This window comes from Mizuhopecten yessoensis, unplaced genomic scaffold (assembly GCF_002113885.1).
Source record: "Mizuhopecten yessoensis strain PY_sf001 unplaced genomic scaffold, ASM211388v2 scaffold739, whole genome shotgun sequence".
In the NCBI taxonomy this organism is placed as follows: domain Eukaryota; kingdom Metazoa; phylum Mollusca; class Bivalvia; order Pectinida; family Pectinidae; genus Mizuhopecten; species Mizuhopecten yessoensis.
In genome coordinates, this window is record NW_018403697.1 from 103,377 (window position 1) to 128,920 (window position 25,544).

At 34.3% G+C, this 25,544-nt stretch overlaps 1 protein-coding gene across 1 annotated transcript; it reads left to right on the plus strand.

Annotated features, from left to right (window-relative positions):
- The first annotated feature begins 709 nt into the window (after positions 1–709).
- Positions 710–6,751, plus strand: LOC110452326 (adenosine receptor A3-like). Its single transcript, XM_021500774.1, has 2 exons — positions 710–1,716; positions 4,323–6,751. Exons 1-2 carry the CDS (start codon positions 978–980, stop codon positions 4,613–4,615), a joined length of 1,032 nt encoding a protein of 343 aa, XP_021356449.1. The 5' UTR covers positions 710–977; the 3' UTR covers positions 4,616–6,751.
- Positions 6,752–25,544: the final 18,793 nt, after the last annotated feature.

Sequence of the window (25,544 nt, forward strand, 5' to 3'; positions counted from 1 at the left end):
AAAAAAAAGAAGCATATTATGTTATAAATAACGGATTAAAATTGTACGTCTATCAGGACGATTAAAACTATTTATTTATTTTTTAATTTTAAGTAGCGCAAGTAATCCTTATGATATGTAAACGGTAGAATCAATAGTATTGTTTTATAATATTTAACGGAATACAACCATATACTTCAAAACTGTGTGCAGAAATATGTACATAAAGACTTTAAAAGGACGCAAACAGCATTTGGGTTGCTATTAAAGTTGTTGTTTGGTAATTACTTGCATATGTTTAAAAGTTTTTGAAGCAAACGAGGTATTGTTGTTACAATCAAAGATCTGCATATTTGGAGAAATTAGTACTTGTTCTTCAATCTTAAAACAAATATCACCTTCGTGCACTAGGGAATTTATAAATTGGTTTTCAAATTAACATTGAATAAATGTAAATTGGTTTCATTTCACAGGTGTTACTCATTTAAGTGTACCATGCACCTGCATATATGTAACCTCCCTCCTCGGACTCGCTGCAAGATGTCCATCAATGCAGTACATGATCCTAGTTAAATGAACGAGAGAGGTTTTTTTTTAGAAAAAGCACTTGGCATTTAAATTGTATTTGTTGAAACATTACAGATTGGTTTGGGTAATAAATTTCCGCCTTGTTTATATCAGCTAACCTTCAGTTCAAACCTTGTCCATGCTGTTGCATTCGATAAGAAGATACACGCATTTAACAGATCCAAGATGGTGTAGTAGGAATGCTATTTTCTCTTGACATTTACTCACATGGTATACATTGCAGAGAAATGAAGTTGACGGATATATTTCTCGAGTAAACATGGGGTGTGTCTATCTGATCATGTTGTCTAACGTGATATAGTAAGAAACGTAACATTCTCAAGTTAATCAATTTACATAGTGATTTTTCACTTTAAGTGATATTCTGATTTTTGTAAATTGTTCATATTTACTGCCTTGTGTGCTGCAAAATGTGTTCCAACGCTACAGTTTTGTTTCAAACTCCCAGTAGTTATTGTGTGACCTTGCAGGATGTACTGACAAACACAGTCCTGGTCTTGCTTGGACTTGTCATAATCTCCCTAAATTCCTGGATCCTTTGGGTATTGTTTATCAACAGAGGGAGGATGGATCAAATCAATCAGTTCATAGTGAACCTGGCTACCTGTGATCTGTTGATCGGTGTTTTCGTAATGTACGATGTGTTCTACAATATGTTTCAATTCAAAATATTTGTAGAGTGTATGCTTCGGGAAGGGTTCTTCATTTCGGTGAATTTAGCGTCCGTCTGGACGCTTGCCTCGTTGACATGCGACCGGTACCTTAAGATACAACACCCGTTTACCTACATAAAAAGGTTCTCAAAGAAGAGAGTTCAAGTCATACTTGCAGTACTGTGGATTATGGCGTTTGGAATCGGAACGTGTCCCTTTTTCGGTTGGAATACGGAAGACATTTGGCAAATCTGCAATTTTTTCGGCACTATGGAAAAAAGCTATATTACATTTATAATGGTTTTGTTTGCGGTGCCATTTTTGATAATGATTTGCGCATACATACGAATTGCAAAAACAGCTTTCGTGCATTTGAAAGCAATACAAAAGATGGAATGTCATTCCAGAGACGTTCCATTTTGTCTGCATTCGTGGAAAGCTGCTAAAATGGCTATACTCATTGTTGGCGCCTATCTGATCTGTTGGAGTCCAGTCGGTATGTTACCATAAAAATACAATTTTTTTTGTTTAAGCGCAAAAAGCTTTCACCACAATTAAATTGAAAGTTAATTCCTCATAGGCAATTAAAACTATATACAATACAAAAGTGTGTAAATACTTTTTTGTGGCCAGAAAGAATCCATGGGTAGTTTATGGAATTACATTTGTTATTTTTTGTTATTTTTAAGGGTTCTAAATATTTGTTATGGACTTTTAATGCATAAAACCCGTATTTTCTGGCTATCATGCAAAATTACGGGACGGGATTCATGCAAAATGATACAGAAACGAAATAAAAACGTAGAAGAACTAAATTTTGTCGTGAATTATCAAAAAAAAACAAAAAAAAATATTACATTATACTCCACCCTTGCACTATATGATTCAAGAAATAACATTTCGGACCACATGGCTTTGTTGCCGTAATGATGTTTCCATTTTGATTTGTTGCTTCCGCAATGCCTGTCCTTGGATTGTCATATTGACTTTGTGGTTGTCCTTTGGCGTTGTCTGTATGGTACTATTTTAATCATATGATTTGAATTGTCACCAAGATACCTCTTTATGACAATGTTTTTGTCCTGACAATTTGATTATTATTTAAGGTAGATTTAGCACGTCTCTTTGATACAAACATGCTTCCGATATTTGTTACTATTATCAGCTTCTTTAACCGTGAGAACTTGCACCGATTGATTGCACCGATGGTTTTCGACTAATACGACATATAAAAACAAAGTCAGATGATCCAAGTTCTCGTTTTATAACAAGAGCGTAGCTTTTGTTGATCTCTGATATTTACTGATTCAGAATACTGCTTTCAGAATGAGATAAGTCAAACTTTAACAATAAAACACAAACTCTAATGAGATTAAGACCGACATAACAATAGGGGATACCGGGGCAAGTTCGGGCCCTTTTTTATATATTAACGTCCGTTCTGGAAAGTATGGCAGCAAGTCCGTTTTTGAACATTATTGAACTTTTCGTGTCGGAAGATAGGATAACCGAACGAGCCCCGCCATAGGGTAAGTTCGGATAGGCATTCTGGTAAGTTGCCCCCCCCCCCCCCCCCCCCCCCTTTGGAATGAGCTTAATTGTGACAGATTTTCCCGCCATTTTTACTACTTATTATGTGTTACATGGGCCGAACTTGGAACGGTATCATTGGCAGAACCTGTTCGGGCCCAAATTGATATTTCAATAAATTCTTATCGTGCAGCAATATGATAGTGAGTGATTGGCTTGGTTTTTATGTGTAATCATTTGAAGCTGTCAGTGTGTTACACGTTTGCCCGTAAAAAAAGTAGTAATTCCGTTTCAAAACGTTCGCATAACTAAAAACGAGATCATGATTTTCTTTCTACTCTCTCAAAAGCAATTTTCTCCGGTTTAGTCATTTTATAATACGGTTTTCCTCGCCATTTTCATTCGTGTGAATGCGCAGCCAAATAAACTGCTAAGATCCTTGAAGTTGTAAATATTAGCTCAAAAACAAAAATATAAGGTTGGCCGAACTTGCCCCGGTTTCCCTATGTAGATTTTTTTATCATTGGTGATTCGTAAAAATTTATTCACAATATACTTTTTGCATCAATGACGCCTTTTTCTTCCAGTCAAAGCTAAAGTGGATATTTGTTCTTGTGCGTAACGTATATGATGGGTAGGGTGGCGCATTGGATAGCACGCCCGTCTTCACCAAGTTGGCCGGATTCAATCCCGGTCACCTATCCGACCACGCGTTTTTTTCAGTATACTCCATCTTCCTCCCACCTTAAGAATACATTCCTATGCGTGCTTCCGTCAGGGCACAAAAAGAATGATTGAGATAAGTTTGGAAAAGACTGTTTGGTACTTGTTATAGAAAAAAGTGCATGTTACATATTTGACGATAAGTCTTAGCAAAGAGATGTTAGTTAAAAAACAGAAAAGAAAAAAAGAAAACGTTGTAAAACTTCGATGTTATTGAGATTGTCGTTATATCGGTATGTAGTCTCAATTCCTGTTCCATCCTAAAACAGCGAATTGAATTTCAAATTTTGTAACTGTCACCGAGGTTTAACAGGTAATGATGCCAAAAAAATTAAACAGTTTCTGTCTATAACTAGTTATAAATCGGCACGCGTTGTGAAAGAAGGTAATGCGTTGCTGAAAAAGGGCGTTGAACTTTAAAACATTTCTACAAACATAACACAAATTGGAGGCATTTTATACTGTTCTGCTTCATAATTAAGGTGTAAGGATGCAAAATAAATAATGTACATGAGGTATCAGGATATTGTTAACGCGAGGAAGGATTGTGAGAATAACATTTTTTAGATCTTTTTTAGAAAGTTAGTACAGTGTAATAGAAACTGAAAACAGTGATGAATTTGAGAAAAACAAAATAAAAGACATCACGATAGAGAATTTGCTCATGGTAAATGCTATTTTTGTCAAAGTAACAACATATTTCTGTCTTTATCTTCAACAAATATCTTTGTTGAAATATTTGTTAAGGGATTCGTGGGATCTTGTGTACATAATAAGATTATTCCTCATTACAGTCTAAATCAGCCCTTTATTATGTACATGCTATTTCATTTTCGTTTTCTGTTTCAGGATTCTTCATTGCAATCGTATACACAACCGACATTGAATTAAGTTTAAGTCCTCTTATGTCCGAAAATGTCATCTTTACATACCTCCTCGGTATTGGAATTTTCAACAGTATTTTAAATCCTTTGATTTACGCATCTAATCTGGATATGGTACGAAAAAGTGCTAAAAACTGTTGGCTGGTGACTTGTTGCAGAAAACTCCTCACGACAACATCCACACCAGTTCGTCCTGTCACTCTGCGGAGTGACGTGTCACAGGAAACAGATAACACTCGCGTCTCTGATTGTGTATGATGACCTTACTCCAAAGTACAAAGGAATGCACTAGCAACGCGCTCCAAAAAGAATATGTTTGTTGCCAACTGCGTTCATACTACCGTATACGCCGTCAAAATGAAGGTCAATATTTATATTTACATTCGGGTTGCCACGGTGGTAACTACGGTATCCGTGGGTGATAGGATAATATAGTTCATGTGAATCTACATCGATATATGAGTAAATTTAGAAAATTCGCAGTGAACAACAGTATTTTGTTCCTTTTATGGCTTTTAAATTTTAAATCAAACAATGTGAGAATCCCTTCGAACTTTTCTATTCATTTACAACGGTCATAATGTACGCGTATTGACACACTGCTTATGGAGTGACGCAGTCAGAACGAAGCCGCCATTGAAGACGTTATCGCCAAAGAAATTTGAATGTGCATCCATGAAAAAAGAAGTTTGTCAGCATTCTTTTGTTGTATAAATTTACATTGTGGATCCCGAATATGTTCTTTGTATCTAGATGGTGAATGAACCAAGCATTGGTTGTCATTGGACTGTTATCTCGCTGAAGCGTGAACGGCGCCATATTTGAAACAAGTATCAATCCACCGAGCCTGTATTACTGCGTATATGCTAATTTATACGCAGTCAGAGTTTACTAAGCTGAAGAAGAGAGACATGTAAATATTCTCATTTGTTCATTTTAACGAAACGCTGAAAATCTTGAATCGTGGTTAGGTTAGTTGTTTATAAAAATGTAACCAACGTGAGGCTATTAAAACAATGTAATAGCATTGGAAAATCGAGTATTTGATTGATGTAGCATATATTCAATTTTGATGGATTGTGATGGGGAAAATATTCTTTCAAGTTTATGCTTAAAATTTAAAAAAAAGGACTTACGCACGGATAACTAATTGCTGTACATATTTTATTGCATAGAAGGATCGTTGTTCACACTTGATTCCATGGAAGGATAATTGGTTAACACTCACACATAACTGTGCGAGCGAAAATAACTATCATTATCAAGACATAGTGCTAATAAAACCAACCTAAGTTTAGAGAACAAATAACAGAAACTATAAATATATTTGTGTATGTAAACTGACGATTTACATTATTCTAACATAACCAATATACACTATTCTAATAGTATGTATACCAACTGTATATGCGAGTATTTTTATAATTATGGCGTATTCACGTATTTCTATATTAACAATTTAAGACAAATATTGTGAGGCATAAAACAAAAATAAGCAGCAACAACAGCAAAAGAGAGGTAATATAACGGCAATGTAGAGCAAATATAACGGCAATGTAGAGTAAATATAACGGCAATGTAGAGCAAATATAACGGCAATGTAGAGCAAATATAACGGCCATGTAGAGCAAATATAACGGCAATGTAGAGCAAATATAACGGCAATGAAGAGCAAATACAACGGCAATGTGGAGCAAACAAAATGGCAATGTAGAGCAATTAAGGACAATGTAGAGCAAATATAACTTCAGATGTACATATTTTCCTCGAGGTAAACAAGACTGAAAACGCATATTTATATACATGTAGATGGTCAATTGTTAGTAACTTCATTTCGGCAGGTGATACTTTGTATAGCGCCTTTTTAGTCAAGAATATTTTTGTTCATTTTTGTTGGAGGAATGAACATTTGGTATACAACTTATTTAACCTGGGATCGAATATAGTAAGATTAAACATGTAATTTGGGCAGTTTCACAAGGAAATATAGATTCTTCTGTGCCCTTTTCAAATATTTAAAAATGTTAAAACTTTTGTTATGAACTGGTGAGATATTAAAATTAATATTTAAACATGCCAAAAGCGAATATAAAGTATATCCCTTTACCGTATCAAATTACACATTCAACCAAACGGAATGATATTCCAATTGCTATGATAAAATTACAATTGACATTAAAGCTATTATTACATATTAGACAAAAAGGATCAAGATAAGTAATGAATACATATAAGCCCATGTCATAACTAATAGCAAAAGTGGCGTTGTCTAAAATATCCGGTTCATACGTTATTTGTCTCTTAAGTGATTTCTCTATGAATTGTCAACGCTATTTGGCTAACCATAGCCAAGTTCAGAAACCAATACACCCTGATAAAGACTAAACTTAACATAAATATATATATATATATATAGAAAAAATAAAATTAACGACCGACTAAAAAATTTAATTTTAAATTAAATTTAATTTTTTCTATATTTACTTCCTTCACATGGACATTTAATCACTTTTTATTATATATATATATATATCTAACACACACACACATAAGGAGATATTAGCAAGGTGGCATATGACTAGTAGTTAGCGCCTGTTAAGGCAGCTCCTGCGAATTCCTCAAAATTGTAGTGATTGATGTATATGCTCATTGTTTTAATTACAATCCCTGGAACACATTTCCAACTAGTATATATAATTTTCATAAATATAAACGTTTGATTAGACTGGTCAGATTCGTTTATACAACAAAAGCATAACAGAAGGACCTAATTCAAAGCCAGGACCAAGATGCACAAACTTTAACACCGGTGTTTTTTCCTTCCCTGCTACCTTATATGTAGAGTAAGTTTCAAATATATTTTTTCCTTGTAATTATTTGATTTTTCACACTGCTTATATAGGATAAAAAGTCGAATACAAAAAAAAAATAAAAAAATATGTGTCCAGAACATGCCAGATTGGTTTTATAAAATCCTACAATGGAGTAAGCTGCAAACGGTAAAAAAATAATATCTAACAATGTGGAGTAATATTATTGCAAGGGTTTATAACTGAGCCTTTTCAAAATTTCAGTTAAAACAGAAGGCTTTTTTAAAGCGTTAATAGCAGAATAAAACTATGTGTAAACTAGTTTCATTCTCAAAACATAATCTACGAAAATTCATTCACATCGGGCCTTGAAATAGTATATCTTGATTTAGACAGGTTCTAATATATCGAGCCATAAAATGCTACTTCTGAGTACTCCTTACAAATTCTTAAGAAATGCCAAAATATTTTCGTAAAAAAATTACTAATGTAAGTGCAGGCAATACATATATACATCTGTGGACCTTTTGTTAATGTATTACTAATAAATATTATGTTACAACGTCAATCATGGTAAAAGTTTATACATTGCTTGCCTTTGTTGCAGGGAAATATGATTCGTTCTTTCTTGGAGATTAATTTATTGCGGAGAAACAAAGAATCGTGTTTCCCTACCATAAGGTCAAACCTATATTATTATACCTAAATAAACAAAACAAAAACCATAGAAATAAACATGATCACATTGGCGCGCCAATGTTATAAGGTTCTGTCTCTCTGAATCCAGATGTGGTGCCTCCTGTCCATTTTTCAAGAAAGTTTTAAACAAGGGAAACGTGACCGGGAAAATTTGAGCGCATGAAGGGCGACAGGATATTCTTTTCCCTTCATGTAATCAACACAATCCAATCAGATACGCTGTTAGATGATGTGTACAAATCGGTGATATGTACTTTATGCAGGTGTAAGTAACAGAAAGATGTTTGTTCATAGTAGGCAAGAACAGAGCTCCATTTTACGTTCAATGTGGGACACGTAAGTGCATGGTTCCGTCGTTTACGTGAGGTAAGCTAATGGAAGGCTTCGTTGTTTACATAATGTACGTAATTATCTTATTTTTTGGTTTTGTAAGGAACGTTAGTGCAGGGTTCCTTTGTTCAAAGTAGTCTAGGGCTCCGGTATTTACGTGAGGTAGTGAACGAAAGATTTCGTTGTTTATACGCGAGACGTAAGTGTAATGCTCTGTTGTTTACTTGAGGTACATCAGCGTAGGATTCCGTTGTTTCAAAGAACATTTACGAAATAAATGATAAGGATAGAAATCTTTAAAATTGGAAGGTTCACATTACTTAAGATAAACATTTTTGGGAAATCAATTTTGAAAAACTATTTATTGTGTCACCATGCTTATGCGGCTCAACATAGGTACATCCAGCACGACATTAGTAAGATATGAATAATTTTAAATGATTTCCAAATCATACTGTTTGATAGATATTGAGTATCTGGCTGTATATCTCGTAGAACTTACACTACCGTTAAATTAAAACCATTAGGATGTGTAAATGTTCGCATTGTGACTCACTAAACTGATCGCAGTTTGGAAATGTTTTTGTTGGGCATTGTTCTGAAATCTACATAGGGTACATATCCAAAGTAACGCATGCGTAAAAACGCGAACATCCTCGTCTCGATAATTTCAATTTTTACAGTAATACTATTGTTGAACATTAAGTCAGAAAAAGAGGAGTATTAACTTGCCGAATCTTTTTTAGTTTTACGTGGTGAAAGATGTTCGCTGGTCGAAATGAAGACGGCTTGCTCTTCTCGTCGAAATGGTCGCTTAGAAAAGTTGTTAATATTTCATGTGAAGTACTGCGTCTAATATAGACAATAAAGGTCGCACAGGGTATTCCCTCCAAGGATAACACAGCCGTAACATTGACCATAGTATATATACTCTTGTATGACCAACTCCTCTTGACCTGCAACAAATCATATAAACAACAAATCAAGTAAACCACAAAAGAAATGAACCTACAATTTTTATTTTTTTAAAAAGCATGCACCTCCCACTAACCTCACAGGTAGCTTTCCTGACACTCTAGAATGGCAAGATGTAAATAAAAACAATGCACTGCAATCGTCCGCAGCAATTGTAATGATTCCGTGAAAATCCCGATTGGTATGCTATCATTTCAAAACAAACAGTGTTTCGTCCCTACAGGTAGTCAGCCCCTCCATTTGCACACTGTTATCCAGTTTGTAGGTGTAAAAAGTCGTTTGAAACAATATGGTCAATTTTTCCAGCCCCTTCGTTTGTAATTTTTGATTACCTATGCTTCCCAACAAAATCTTCCTGAGAAGAAGTCGCTTAAAGCAATATGGCAAAATTAAAGTGCCTTGACCTTCAGCTGATCATGACAAACATTCATAAATTATTTCCTCTCCTGTGGGCAACTAAAACACCAATTCTAAACTTTGTGAAATCATTTGTTTTGAAGTCAGAATCCAGACAAGTTACAATTCTAGTAACAGCTACTTTCACCTTGGAAAGGACGCCTTCCAAAATCAATATTCATCTTCCTTCAAGCAACCACTTGCTACGTTTGACCATGTTCCTAGGGCAATTTGACCTTTGACAAACATTTGGTCTTTACTACGCCAAAATTCTATGGGGATCTTTCTAAGTGCAACACACAAATTAAGTTTGATTTTATAGCATCTATAGCATCCAGAAGGTTTATTCGTTTTGTGAAAGTCTTCTTTTACTACAAGCGACCTTCGCCTTAGACGAATCACGATAAAATTGAGATAGAACTCGTTCCTTGTGTAACGAAATACCAAAAGTACGCTTTGTGCAAACAAGCGTTGTGAGGTAAGCTTTCGACAAATAATTAAATGGACGTACAGACACCCATTTTATCGTTTATTAATTTACAGTAGAACTTCAACAATTCGAATTCTCAGATACAAATGTTTTGTATTGTATATAAATATTTGGTTTTTAACGTTTTTTGTAATTGTCAGCATCGCTTAAGTACCAAACAAATTATATTCCAAGAAATAACGCGTTGGTATAATATATACTTAAGTTTAACGTACACTAAACAAAACCATTTAAAACATCAGTTATATTTTGGTCGTAAGTACACTTCATATAACAACATTTTGATAAGTTAGCAACAATACAAATTAAGAAAGCATATGTTTAAAGATGCAGTGCGTTGATGACGAAAACAAAATGAAGCTAACATTAAACTGCATCATATGGTTATGTCACCCATTAAGGAAAATTAGCTGTGAGGATAAAGGGCCAAAATATAAATGTCCGTTTCTAAAATGTTCCAAAACATAGTGAACAGGGAGGTGCCTTTAGAACTCCTTTTAACGTAAAGAATTATACATAAAATGGCTGCAACAGATAATTCATTCTGTACTTATATTTAATTGTAAACTCCACCTGCTTATATTTCAGCTCGAACGTATATGGATACAGATGATATTCTAATCGTGTGACAGTGTTTTGTACTTACAAAATGTCAACATATGGGAAATATTGGAGGTATATTCGGCCAATGCGCACTGTAATGATATGGCAATCGATCGCACTAGTCCTGTAATGTAATGAAATTAAGTTTATGTATAATAAGTATAATAAGTCTACAAGAACGTTATAGTGTATATATCTATGTTTGCAACAGATTAATTTCCACGTTGCTTTGCACAAAGGTGTTTATTCGAAAATTGATCAATCTGCAAATATTGTTTTTATAGGTAGGTTAAAACCAATGCCGAAATATTCTCTTTATCATGATCGTAAATCGTAAAAAAAAAAGTATTAACGAAGAAATCCTTGAGGTAAATTTCGCAAATACGGAAATTACGTTTTAAATAAATACTATGTTTCTTATATGTCTAAATTCATAGGCCCAATAAATGAAGTAAATTTATAGAAAATATATAATAGCAATATGTAGAAGCAAACTTAAATGACTTGTATAAAAATGATTGTAAACTTTGCAATAAAAGTCTCGAACTATTTTTATTGTTTGGGAAACATGTTTTATAGAAAATAGAAAGCAGACATACCTGTACTGTTTGCTGGCTTCGGTAGATCTGAAGAGCAAAATGGTATACTTTAAAACGATACATGATATTAATCAATTATGGACTTTTGTTCAAGTGAATATGTGGTTATCTTTACATGAGAAATCAATATTAACAGAAACAAAAGTTCATAATTCTTATGAGATTAAACTGGATGGAATGATAACGAAATTCAAGATAAACAGTACAATGTATTAAATCTGGAAGAGTGCATTTGAAATTCAATTGAAGTGACGTCACAAAAGTAACTGTTGACATGCTGTTCCTTAAAGTACACCGAGTCAATATTGCAAATAGCCGACATCTAAAATAGAAACCGACCTGCTTATATAATCTTTACTTGTGGACAAGTGAACATTTGTTTGAAGTAGACAAAGTGTTTAAAGATCGAACCACGGAGTCGCTTCACTCCGCTTCACTTCCGCTTCACTTCCGCTTTACTCCGCTTAGGAGTTTGAAAAAAATTATCAAATTGTCGACAAATCCATACTTCGAATTTCGATAAAACTAGAAAAATATGAACAGATAGACACCCTTGAAAATATACAAGGAGAATAAGACCAGGTATTCCAGAAGTGTAAGCGTCTTAAACCTGTACCTGCTTAATATATATCACACTGCAATCAAAAACTTACCAGATCTATAATGCGGACAGAACTCCCGGGTACACTTTCGAAAGGAGTTAGAGCTAGATGCTTCTGTTTTCTTCACACATGTCCGACATAGGATTTGTGATAAAGTGTTCAGACTATATATCGTGATTTCGTCTGAAATATAAAGTAGTCATTGACAGAACAGATCTATAAATTGATACAAGACAACTGCAGCCCTTCAAGGTCACCTTGTTTTGTGGCAACACAAAGCAGAAAAACCCCCATAAAAAACCGCATTGTTTTATTTTAGATTTTTACACAATCAAACTGCAATCCCATGACAACAATTCCAGCAATGTTTGAAATATTTTTCACCTAAACAACAAATATCTACGAAGGTGTTATTCGAATTATAACATACTAAACTCCTCTCAAAGAGGAATTTTCTGAACTCAAGGTAATGAAATTAACACTTTTATTAAACACCTTATGACCTTCCTATCAATAAAAAGAATTTAATTCTAGCATATCTTGGTCTGAAGAAAATTGTTGAAATTCTAGCCGATTTGGCTATCAACAAATAACTGCAGGAAGTGATTAACTGAAATATTCAAGTTCTGAAATGATTATACAAAACAGATACTGCCTTATATATTTTCAATACTATCAATTCGTTGTTTCAATCCTGGGGTAATGAAATTCACAAGTTTATTAAAGCACCTTAGTATCTTTCCATCTTTGAAGAGTATTTGATTCTAGCATATCTTGATTGAAAAAGAAGATTGTTGAGATGTAAAACCAACGTGAGGACAGGATTATAAATTCACAAATAAGGTTCGTTGCAGGCAATGATAACTTCATGCAAATGTTCTTAAAATTGGTTTGTTGGCTTCTGAGTCCCAGTTCAGTAGACATGTAATCGTTACTTATTTAACATTAAATACTTTCGGTGTTAACCGGAGCTCGTCATTGGAGTATCTTAATATTTACTCATCAGAAGGGAACTGGATTGGTCTAGAAGAAAAATAATGTTGGTACATTTATGTAACAAGGACCAGTGCATTAAGGTAAAGCAAACCACTGCCAGGGTTATGAATGCGACGGAGAGCTCCAAAAACATCTGTTTTTCTTCGTTGGAGTTACTTGCCCCTCGGTCGTTTTTTTCGGTTAAAACATATGGACAGAAAATGAGCAATATCTGAGAAGTTGCTCTGTACAAGTCTCGATTTATAAAGAAAAATCATGTTTCCTTAACATATTCATTGCAAACCATCTCTGATTAATAATGCACTATTATTACCAAATATAAATACGAAATAGTTCTAAAAAGACTTTCACAAGTGCGTTTGGCCGGACTTTATTATTTTATATTGAGTCAGTTCTATCGCAGCTTTGAACATAGTCCAAATGTCATACCTGTGATTGTCGGCACTGCTGCAGCTGTAGTTGAAGCCGAAGTTGTGGTTGTTGTTGGAGTTGTTGTTGGAGTTGTGGTTGTTGTTGGAGTTGTCGTTGGAGTTGTAGTCGGAGTTGTTGTTGAAGTTGTAGTTGTTGTTGGAGTTGTAGTTGTTGTTGTAGTTGTTGCTGTTGTTGAAGTTGTAGTTGGAGTTGTAGTTGTTGTTGTAGTTGTTGTTGGAGTTGTAGTTGTTGTTGGAGTTGTAGTTGTTGTTGGAGTTGTTGTTGGAGTTGTAGTTGGAGTTGTAGTTGATGTTGTGGTTGTAGTTGTAGTCAAAGGCCTAGTTTTCGGAGATTCTTGAGGACCTGAGGTCAGAGGTAAATTTTCCAATTAGTGATAGAGTGAAATTAATATATCGATTGTTCACATAACACCAATTTACGATAAATATATTAAAACATCTGACAGTCTAATAACAAAATGTCTCATTTCAATTTCAAAATCCTATGAAGCTAACAAGATAAATTATTTACGAATCAGAATCTTGAGCGAATTATCAAAGTTTTAAAAATGATTTCAAAGAAAATTGCTTTTTGAATTCAAAAGGTAATGTCAGTTAATGAAGAAATCACAGGTTTTGATACTTACAGTAGCAGACATCTGGTGGACAGAAGCCAGTGAGACAGGTGGAACGACACCATGCCGTGACAGAGGCCATGCCCCAGAACCCTCCGATAGCTATACACGCATCAGAAGATCGCTTAACGCGTTTTGATGAAGATTTCTCTGTAATTTATGTCAACAGTGTATCAATATATAACATTTTTCAATTCAATTCAAAAATTTATGAATTATTTACTTGTCTATCACTTAATGTTTAGGTCCAAAGCATCATAGGAGGAACCGTTTTCTTCGAATGATAAATATGTAAGCCAAGCTTCTCGTTTCTTTCAGGAGAATTTAATGCAACTGAAATTTATAAGGTAGCAGAATACAGTAGAAATGGCCCGACTCTGATAAACAAGGCACATGTCGAGGAAATGTAAACACAGCGGATTTACCCTACACAACACATGCATACATGTATATATATTTGTAAACTGCATTACATTTACAATACATATAAAGTACTGAGAAGTGTATAAACCTCTTTTTTCTATGTATGTCACTTGTGTGAAAACCATGGTTACCACATCAAAAATTACCAAAAAATGCCCAAAATTGCTATTTTCAACCCAAAATTTGACCCCCGCAACTAGTAATTTTTTTCCTAAGCTCTGTCTGAAATTAAAGATTACCTACCTGGTTGCAGAATTATCTGGGTCCCAGTAAAGTTGTAAAACTTGATTTTTTGCAATTTTGCGTCGTGTGCTGTTGTCAAAATTTTACCTCCTGTAAAGCTAGCTTTTCATGTGTACGCCACCTTTCGGATTATGGCCAAAATTTTATTCTCGAACCAAAAAAATCTTCTTTCTTTTTTACAAATGTGAAGCCCACATAGCCCACTTCATCATGCTTATACCAATTTTAGTACAGTTTTATTTTTATAATTTTTTTACATATCATTATACAGGGGTTAGCCATTTAACAAAAATATCACCCATGGCCACAACCCTCTACTGTACACTGCTACCTAAGGGTGGAAAAGTATTATTTCCTCAAGTGATTTGTTCGAAAAAAAGATATATTTTCTAGAACATAACATACATAGACGTTTTACTAAATTTGGTATTTGAAGAATGGCACAGCAGGCCTCTGATGAACAAGTTCCTTGTTCAGTCTTCATTAAACATTTTCTTGTTCAATGCCCAATGTCAAATGAACATTTTCGTTGTTTAATGCCCATTGAACAATTTCTTTGTTTATTGGACAACTGGTACCGATAGCGATATTCATTGATCAAAGACACTGTTCGATGTTCATTGAACAAGTATCTTGTTCGATGTTCATTACACTACCGTTTTGCTCTTGGGATTGGAACAAATGTCATGCTAATATTGTCGTGTTTATTGTTCGATGGTTTGTGTTTTATTTCTTTTTCTTTACATTCCATTGTTTGATTTTCATAAAACTTTGTGTTTCTAATTTAATCACATATATTATCTAATCTCAACTTGTATACCTTGTATAAAACACAAGCTTACTCGCTATCTGGACATATTGTTTCATTCTCTTCCACTCTCACTTTCGTTTAGTGCTAATTGTGAGTTAATCTGTTATCACTATTGTTAAATGTGTTAGTCCATTAAACAGCTAGTCCAAATGTGTGAATATATATTTAATCATTACGTTCCACACTTCGAAACTATCTATAAATTTCACCTGCGATCGCATCGTGAACACTGCCAGCAGTGATGTCCGCTGAGGGAGAAACCAAACTGTCGTTTTTCAGACTGTAATAAGCTTGACCTTCAACAAAAGAAGAGAACAAATTTATACCTTCGCTCACGCATTCTCACTTCAAAAACACATTTGTTTATGACACCGTAGGTAAAAAAATAAAGAAATATATCGATATATGTTAATGACCGTTATCGACACGTTCACGTGCCAGGAAACGGTAATTTATGTAAACATGCAATCGTGTTGTACGTGTACTGTGTAGCTAACACGTACCCGTCCCCGTACCCGTCCCCGTACCCGTAAGGTTGCTTAGCCTGTCCAATGCCTTTAACAAAGTACTGAAAGACATTTGAACATAATGTTCTATCGATATTATGATTAGTTGCCTCAGTCAAATAGAAAATAAACTGAAATTCCAATTGCTAGAATAATTGGTCCGCGGATTGGATCATCTAAGAAATCGGGTTAGAGTTATTGCTCTTCGATAACAAAAATATTAGTGCAATTGGGATGTAACCTGTAATTGTTAGCGATGGTTTATCATCCAAACAAGCACGAAATTATTGATGAAGTGAAAATCGGTCCAGATGAAACTGACTTAAATAGAGTACAACAATTATGATTATGGTATTTCTCCCGAAATTTATCTTTCTCAAACACCCGAAACCCACTCTTTTGCAAATGTGCATCCTGACCAGGTCACAAACAATATAGGCAGAAAAAAAGACGGACAGACGGAAATCAAGAAACAGAAACCATAGCCTCATACGCACCCATATTTTGCTTTATAGAAGATAATCAATAACAAAAGGTCCAGAGAGCCTGTAACGCTCACCTGGATAATAAAGCAACCATCGAAAATTGTTCTTATGACATATAATACTGTAACTATTTCCAAATATTGTCTCATCCGTTCCTCATGAGGTCCATTCCATGAATTGGGGTGGATTAACCTCAATTTACCCTATTGGGCCCTCCCCTCTGCCACCTGAAAGCAACCATCTATTTGTGCAAAATTAAGTGCCCTTTACCCAAGGTTGCTCTACACAATATTTGGGTAAAACCCTCCAAAAAACTGAAGGAAAAGGATTTTAAACATTAATTACCATGTTCCCCCTTTGCTCCAAGGGGGACTACACTCTGTTAAATCAAATTGACACCCCCCCCCCTTGTAACATAATGCTCTAGACAAATTTTGGGGAAAAAAATCAACTCATTGTGAAGGGATGTTTGACTTGATCCCTGGAACTCATATTTTTGTATTGTCTCTCAATCTATAATTTTTCTATAAAAACATAGAAAAAAGAAATGACAGGGACGTTACTGTTTATACGTAAGAAAGTTGTGCTTAGGGACAGGGATCCCTAAAGGAGTAACTGACTGTATTCAAATGTTAAATTGGCCTACCACCTTGTAATAGTATACCTTATAATTCTCAAACTGTTTAGTCTGTACCACTAAAACATAACCCATATTGTTGCTGGTCAAAAATACATACATGTCAGTTCTATATCGAGACGAGGGGGATCAAAGACTCTCGCACATCTATGACCAAGTATTAAACAAAGCGTAGCTGAATCGACATCGATTGTTTTTGACAACTCTTACACATTTTACACCTTTGTGTGCATACGATACACTGGTCACATGGTCGAAACGTCACATAGAATTTTTGTATAGGTTGTGTAAAAAGAACTTTTAATAATACATACATGCCGGATCTAAAAGACATGTGAAGTCCTGTCGATGGTAGCAGAGCTGGCATCGCTGGGCCTTAGCAACATACACCAGTGTGTAAGTGTCAGCGCCTGGAAATCAGTAAGACCTTTTATCAACTTTAAAATATGAGGCCTTTTATTAGCAGCGCAGCCAAAGAAAACTTATAAAATGTAATCCATTACTGTGTGTTGCAGTTATCTGATTGACATTTAAAGCGAAAATATTATTTATATACAGAATTTTTTGTTTTTTGGTTCCATGTTTTTTTTATCAAACATAGGATTGAATTATGGAAATATGGAACTTTTTACGGTGTATGATGTTCGCGTCGAGAAATATCCACACATTAATATTTATTTATAGATTTTATATTTTACAGATAGACAGAATACATAGATTTCAGAAACGAAAATTTCACGTTTACAGGATTGAATTTTTCCCTTCATCCTTACAGAAAAGATCGACGCAGTTGACGTCACTTCCACAGTAGGCACAGAATTCGTCTGACAGCTGTTTCAGTCGGGACTCAAGGGTTCCTGAGAACAAAACGTGTAAATTGTTATTTTGGAATCGGTCCAAAGTTTTATATAAAATCATTCCGTCAGATTTTATTGTTGTTCTTATAGTATATATATATTGATATTTGTGTATGTGTTTTTGTAAAAGATGGATTCTAATATACATTTCCAATTTTCAATATCTTGGTAATGAAATGCGTTCTTTTTATCTATTTCATTTCACCTCTTCTTATTTAAAGTATTCTTAACTCGAGGCAACTATATAATTTTAAAAAGAAAGTTTATCATATCTGTGAAATAAACACTCACCAACGAAATTCAAAGAAGTGGTATCATCTGTGGTGAATATAAAAACAAAGTAGAATAAGTGATCTATTTGTTAACGTGAACAATGGTGCCGGAGGCCAGGACAAACAAAGAATGTCATCCAGGTACACGAGCACGCATTAAATCTACATAGATATCAGTTTAAATCTTCTGAAAGTATTCTTTATACGACTTCAAAGCGTAGTACGAAAATATGAATATGCTTTCGAAGAATTTCCCTGTCCTGTGTTGTATCTTGTTCCAGTCTTCTCAGCTGTAAATGAGTACTTGGTTGGGCAGTGCTAGAATTGTAGAATACTAGCTGCGAGCGCCGAAATGGCAGCTCCGGCTGTATGCTCCCTAGGGAGTTGAAAAAAGATATTTACTGGTTGCAAAGGCCGTATAACCACGGATAATAATTTGTGAACCGCTTTGAGACGACCTACGATCTAGATTGTGATAAAGCGGTATATTAAAACCTCGAATTATTATTATTTTTTATTATTATATAATAAGTATCATTGTAAATATCAACGTGGAAAATACTAGCTGGTTCCTACCAACATTGCAAGGGAGAATTTCTATTCAGCCCAATTGGTAGAGCGAAAGATAAGTGAACCAGAGGTCAAGGGTTCGATTCCTACCGTAGGCGTTGAAACAATAATGATTCCGTTTTTATAAAGTTCCCGAAGCTCCATATTTGAAGTTATCCTATCATTTAACTCTATATGGTCTAGGTCATGCGGAGCTTAGGTTCTCTTGCACTAACTATGGAGAGGCCCATCTGCTCATCTATTAGCACATTATTAACACATTTTATATCATATACAGTCCTTTTATAACAATAAGATTGTTTTAGATTTGCTCGACATCTTATAAACATTTTAGATTGGTGGTAAATCGGTATTAACGGTGTTACAAACATATCAAGCTCATTTCAAACATCATATATAAGGCAGAAATCGCACATTATCTTAAAGTAATTTAGCAATCGCGGGCACGATTCCTAAATTTCTTATTTACAAACTGGCGAAATACATAACCTGATTATATACTAAATTTTTCTGTGGTTTCACATGGCCTGGATAGTTCATATCAATTAACTATAGATAATATGTAATTTCGTAGCATTCAATTAAAAATCAACTAAATACATTTACATGTATTCACGTCGATGAATTATTAAATGAATACATAAGTTTTCGTGCAATACTATTGATACAACATCAATACATAACTTATTAATAATTTAAGAACACGTTCAAAATATCTTAATTATATATTTGAATTATAATAATTAATTTGGGTATTTTAATACCACTTTTTATTTGGTTAAAACGTAGAGTCACCACGGAACACAGAAAAAAAGATATAAAAGTCTGTGCTGCTAAAGACATGCTAAACCGACAAAGTTGCCATTTTAGAGCAATCTCTACAGGGTCATATCACAAAATTAGAGATTTCTTTTCCTCATTTTGTGACCTTAAAAATAGAAATCATACTTACATCCGTGACAGAAACGTTTCATCGTTGTTTTGTCACCTCTAAGCGTACCGTATCGACATCCAGCTACAGCAAGGAGTCGGAGGGCGATCGGAGTATCTGTATAACAATACAAAACAATCGCCAACATTAAAAAATAAAAAAGTTTAATTACGGATCCCTGTATCCCACCCCGATAAAAAAATAAAATAAAATAAAAAAATAAAACAAAAAATAATAATAATAATAATTAAAAAAAAATAGATAATGTTACTGTTGTTTTTGAAACCCCCCTACCCTTAATTGTTTTTGATATAAAATTAATGTAGCGTAACTGGGCAAAAGAAATACCGCAACCAATTAACTCAGTTGACTAGAGAGACAGTCCCAGGATCATATACCCGTCTGTCCCCGTTGTATTTTTACACTCAGAACAATGTTGTTAATCCTTTTTTTCTGTTTATTCAAAATTAATTAATTTTCATTTAAATTCTTTCCTGTTTTCTTTTGATTGATCAATGCTATAGTCATGCCTGAAAAGGCAGACAATGTTAAGTTACATTTTCGACAGTGGCACGAGATCCTTCAATACTTTTTTTGAATTGCTTGTTATATAAATTCGGAACACCATATTACGTCTTTGCGTATTGCAGAGTTATCTTCTCTTGTGAGCAGGTATTGATTGTTACGTCCTGGGGTTGTGTGAGAAAATTACGTCGTTTTCTCAAAAATTGATGACGTTCCTCTCACAAGCAAGTGACGTAACAATCAATACATGCTCCCAAGAGAAGATAACTCTGCAATATGCAAAGACGGAATAGAGTTACAATTTTCATTTTATGAATCAAACTTTCTGCAACCGAAGCTTTGATTCAGATTTATTCGCAATATTTTAATACTGCTTATGCAACGCGTTATGGAAAACGATCGTGTACTCGCCGAAGGCGAAATAACTCTTTTAGTCTATTGTAAATCAATATGGTTTTAAAATACACGACACATTCACTGCAGGGATATTTTAACACAATTTCACACGCTGTTTCGTTATTACTTAATTCTATATTGTGATTTATTCAACGGAAGATACGATAATGATTTTTATTAGGCAGATATTTATTTTATTTTATTTTTTTATTGGGGAAATATGGTAACGACAGCAAGCGTACGTGTCAATGGGGTACACATACACAGTGTCAGTGGGTCAGATCTCTCACTGATAACAGGTCAAAACGAGGCCTGAGGGCAAGTCATGTGATTCGAATATCTCTATCGTCTTTTCAAGTATGAACGATAAAACGAAACTAAGGTGTATATATTCAAAGTTCAGCTGAAATTCCTTCGTATTGGTTTACTCTTTCTTTCAGATATTAGAATAAAATATAAATCACGTTTTTTTTTTTTTTTTTTTTTTTTTTTTTTTTTTTTTNATAAGAAATTCTAAGCATACGAAATTACAATGTTGATAAAGGTTTGGTAATTGCAACAGTATGCCAAAATGAATAACAGATGTTTCGACCTGCTAGGATGCATCAGTGATGCTAGCGGCCAAAAAGGTGGTTATCAATATTGGTCTAAACTCCTTCACTGTTGAAACAGGATATAGGGAGTGCTACAGCAATGTAGTGATTTATATTTGACGACAAAACATATAATTTAATGTTAAATCATCACTCTCTCCCTATTACGATATCACTTATCATTTTTTTATCAAGACATGACAATAACATTATCATATTTTTTCGTGTTTTTCCATTGAGTAAATTAGCGCGAAAATATCCACACGCAAATATGTTCTTATAATTTCATAGCTAGTATTTCCTCCCTGTGGCGTCTCCCGTGGCGCTCGTCTGCATATGAAGTTAAATGTTGCCAAGGCGTTGAACCCCTAATATATTAAATCAAGTATATAAAATCGTGAGCTCTGATAAAATACCTACCGTTCTTTAATGGCGGTTCTGTTGTCGACGGTTTTGTTGTCGTTGCAGGTTTTTTCGTTGTTGTTGTTGAAGGTTGTCCTGTAAATACAAACATGAATTTCTTTTCACGGTCTTGTTTGATCATTTTGCACAAAAATTTACAGGAAACAGTCAGTAGTATTGATACGTTCCACAGTTCTGAGCCCGTATTCATGAATTTGTGCTGAATCAAAACTTACCTTAAAGTCGCTTAAATCATGTAAAAAAATCAAAACAGTAAAGTATTAACATTGATTAAGGTATTCGGCTTTAGCTCTCTCCAAAATTCTTTCATATCATTGAAAGAATATATTGTTTATACATTTCTTACTTGAACAAGAAATGAAGTTTGAGCCCGAGATCTGTGTCGTGAATTCCCCCTCGTACCTACCCATGGTACACGTGCAGTATTCAGGCGGACAGAAGCTCCTTTGACAGTTTTCGTTACACCACTTGTCCAGTCCGATATTTCCGTAATATCTGCCCGTGGCCCGACACTGTAGCAGACCCAAACCACGCTTGCGTCGACCACTGTTGCGGCGTACCGATTCACAAGGAGGGGAATCACACTCCACGCCATTACACTGGCTTAAACACCACCACTTCAGGTACGACGAAGCTGGCAACCTAAAGAAACATAGATTTGTGACAATTTCAGGAACAGAGAAATGGCTGCTCAAAGAAAAATGAATACGATTAGGGGTATTCTGTTCAAACTTCGTTGATGGGCTGACATGAAGCACGATATTCTATTGAATGTTTAGCATAGCCCTGTATTTGTTTTCGTAATTTGTTTCTTTTTAGCAAAGCCCTGCATTTTTTCGTAAATTGATTCTTTTTAGCATAGCCCTGTATTTTGTCGTAATTTGTCTCTTTTTGCCCTTTAGCCCTGTTGTGTACCTTGTCAGTTAAGTTTCTTCTATAAATCTGTTTGACATTACTATGACAGTTAAGCATTTATTAGACTGTTTAGTATCACCCTGTCTGTTAAGGCTTTTTTTTTTTTTTTATCTATTTGGCATTACCAAATATGTAATTTTAATATTTAATATTTTTAATATGTTAAGAATTTTCATGTAAAGTGAAGTCTGTTTAAATATGATTGGCATTATCATGTCATTTAAGCCTGTTATTAATCTGTTCAGCAGTAGCGTGTCTTTTGAAAGCCTTTTATAAGTTGTTTGGCATAACCATGTCAGTCGAGCATTACTATACATCATCATCATCATCAGTTCAGCAGTATGATGTACGTCTTACTAGCGGCTAATATTGGATTTCCCTCAGTTGCTGTTGCAAACCAGGCCTTGCCAGTTATTGACGTACAGTCTTAATTTTTGCTAATTGATTGTCAGAATTAAAAATAAACATTTTGTTCTCTGAAATTCAAAAGTAGCAATAGCAGTTAATTAAATAGATACTACAATATTTGTATTGCTTGTGCTCATAAACAAATTATTTAAACTATTGGTCGACTTTGTTATCACTGTTTGTTCTGATGAAACACTGTATTATATATAATTAGTTGCTGTATGGAATTTTTTATTGTAGCATCCTACGGACTACCTCACATCGGCTCGACCATCGCACAGTTGACCTAGTTTCGGGCCGTGACATGCCATTTTTCTGTAATATTTCGTATTGATATGTAATGTCTACCAAATATGTCAGAGGCAGAAACATAAAACGCATTATTTGAAATAAATTGAATCAAATCACCAAGAAAATAACATCTTAACTACTGGCGTTATTGATCAAGTAATGGTGACGTTTGATAGATTGATAGATTTAAGAAAACTTTCTTAATTACTGAATTTGTTCACCAAGAACAAGCATACTTATAAGAGTCTTCTTTCAACGACGAAAACGTAGAAGACGTAGGCTCATTGACAATGCTGACGTCAGCACATCCGTACAACTCCTCCTGAATTTGTCCACAACCGAAACAGCACGACAGTTTGTCATCCGAGTCACATCCCCACAACATTCCTACAATAAGAAAGGGAATTGTATACCACTTTAACTATAGTGTGTGACTACATGAGGCTATCGGAATACGTCGACGACTGTTATGTGTTAGAGTGAAATATTGTCCCTGCTATAATAGTTAAACTTCTTAAATTTATGAACGTTTTCAGTTCTCAAATCAGATTTATTTTGATAGCTCGTTTCCTCAACCATTTATTAGGTTGGTTGAACATTTATGAATTTATGTAAAGAAATTGCCTGATGACTTGAAATCTTGGATGAAATAGAACATATAAGAAAAAGGTGGAATGCAAGATTATTCAAATTAAGAACGCTAGTTATGTAACATAGGTGCCACATGTGTGAAGTCAACGGAAATAACAAACAGAAACGAAAATGAAGTAGTTATATTGCGCTATTACGCATTGTCTTACACTTCAATCGGGAAAGGGCATTAATAAGTTGTGATAACTTGCGCCTAATCCTCTTGTTGTATTATGCAATAAAATATGTTTAAACTAAATAAAAAATTAACAGTAGCTGAGATACGGTGATAGTGTTCACCAATTTGTAAATTGCTGGAAAGTAGAAATGATATATAGAGAGTTTTGTGCAATCAAAAACTGGCGTGGGGTATTATATTTCGCTAATTTATTGCGTATTAATACAATGAAATTGAAACATCTAATGTTTGATTTGCTGCTTCATTGTAGTACCCCTCCTTCCGTTCGCATCCAGGAAACACCTGATTTATAATATATATATATATATATATATATATATGTACATGTATTAACCCAGGCATACATCATTCGTAGGTCGTCTGGGGATGTGTTGCCCCAGCAACGACTCACAATACCCGATTCATATTAAGAATGATAGTTCCTTATATCATAGCTAGTGCAATAAAGTATTATAATATGACTTTGTGATAAGGTTTAGATATTTAAACTTTACTTGGGTCACATAACTTACCGGTACGATACCTCCATTGCAGTAAACAGTTTTCACATAAGAGTTCCGCCGGAAGTTGCAGGGGGACAATATGTATGTCTTGTGTTCTCATCCGGTATCGTGTCACGCCCACTTCACTTATCCGGAGCACGTGCTTGTCTAAATCCAACTGTGTGACGTTAGGGTTGGTGTCAGTGTAAGGAGCTATCCGAAACTCAAACCATCCTAGCAAATTTTCTGTTACATTTACCGACACAATTATTGTCGAATTCTTAGTATAAGTTCTTGATATGGTGCCGCTGAAATATTTTCCACCCGGCTCGTGATTCCTTGGTCCGTTCCAAGAATCTCCACAAATACCACACTGACCTTTGTTATGGTACCATTGCACCTGAAATATAACACGTTTATTTATTTTTTCATATCAATACATGCTTTTCATTTCATTACTGGGTTTTTTCACATAATAGTAATATAGTGGTGCGCATCTTGTTTCAATACTAACAGAATACACCCTAAGAAATATATATACCCGAATACGATATTTTTTTGCTTGAAAAGGGAACAGATTATTTCAGGTCTACGACTTAATGATGTTAATCAATTCAAGTATTTTGTTTTGTTTTAAATCAATTAGACATTTTTCATTTGGCTAAATCTTAAGTGTTTAGGAGCTATAACTCAACATTTTGCAAATAGAAAATTATGCCGTCTATATGTATTTTTGCATGACACTCATTTGCATTCAGTTGTCAAATATCATCACAAAATATTTTAATCACACAATAAGTTATTTTAGAAACACATATCTTTGTTTTAATTGACAAGGACTTAACAGATCTCCCTGTCGTTTTCCACATATGTAATTAAAAACTCACTTGTACAAATGTACATTTTTAGAAATATTTCATTTGACTATAGCCTAGTTTCCTTTACACATGTTTTCGGAAACAAATACGTTATTCTGTAGTTCTATAACTAATTTATTTTTCATATTTGATTAATTTTCATATTTTAAAATACAACACCTTATTAA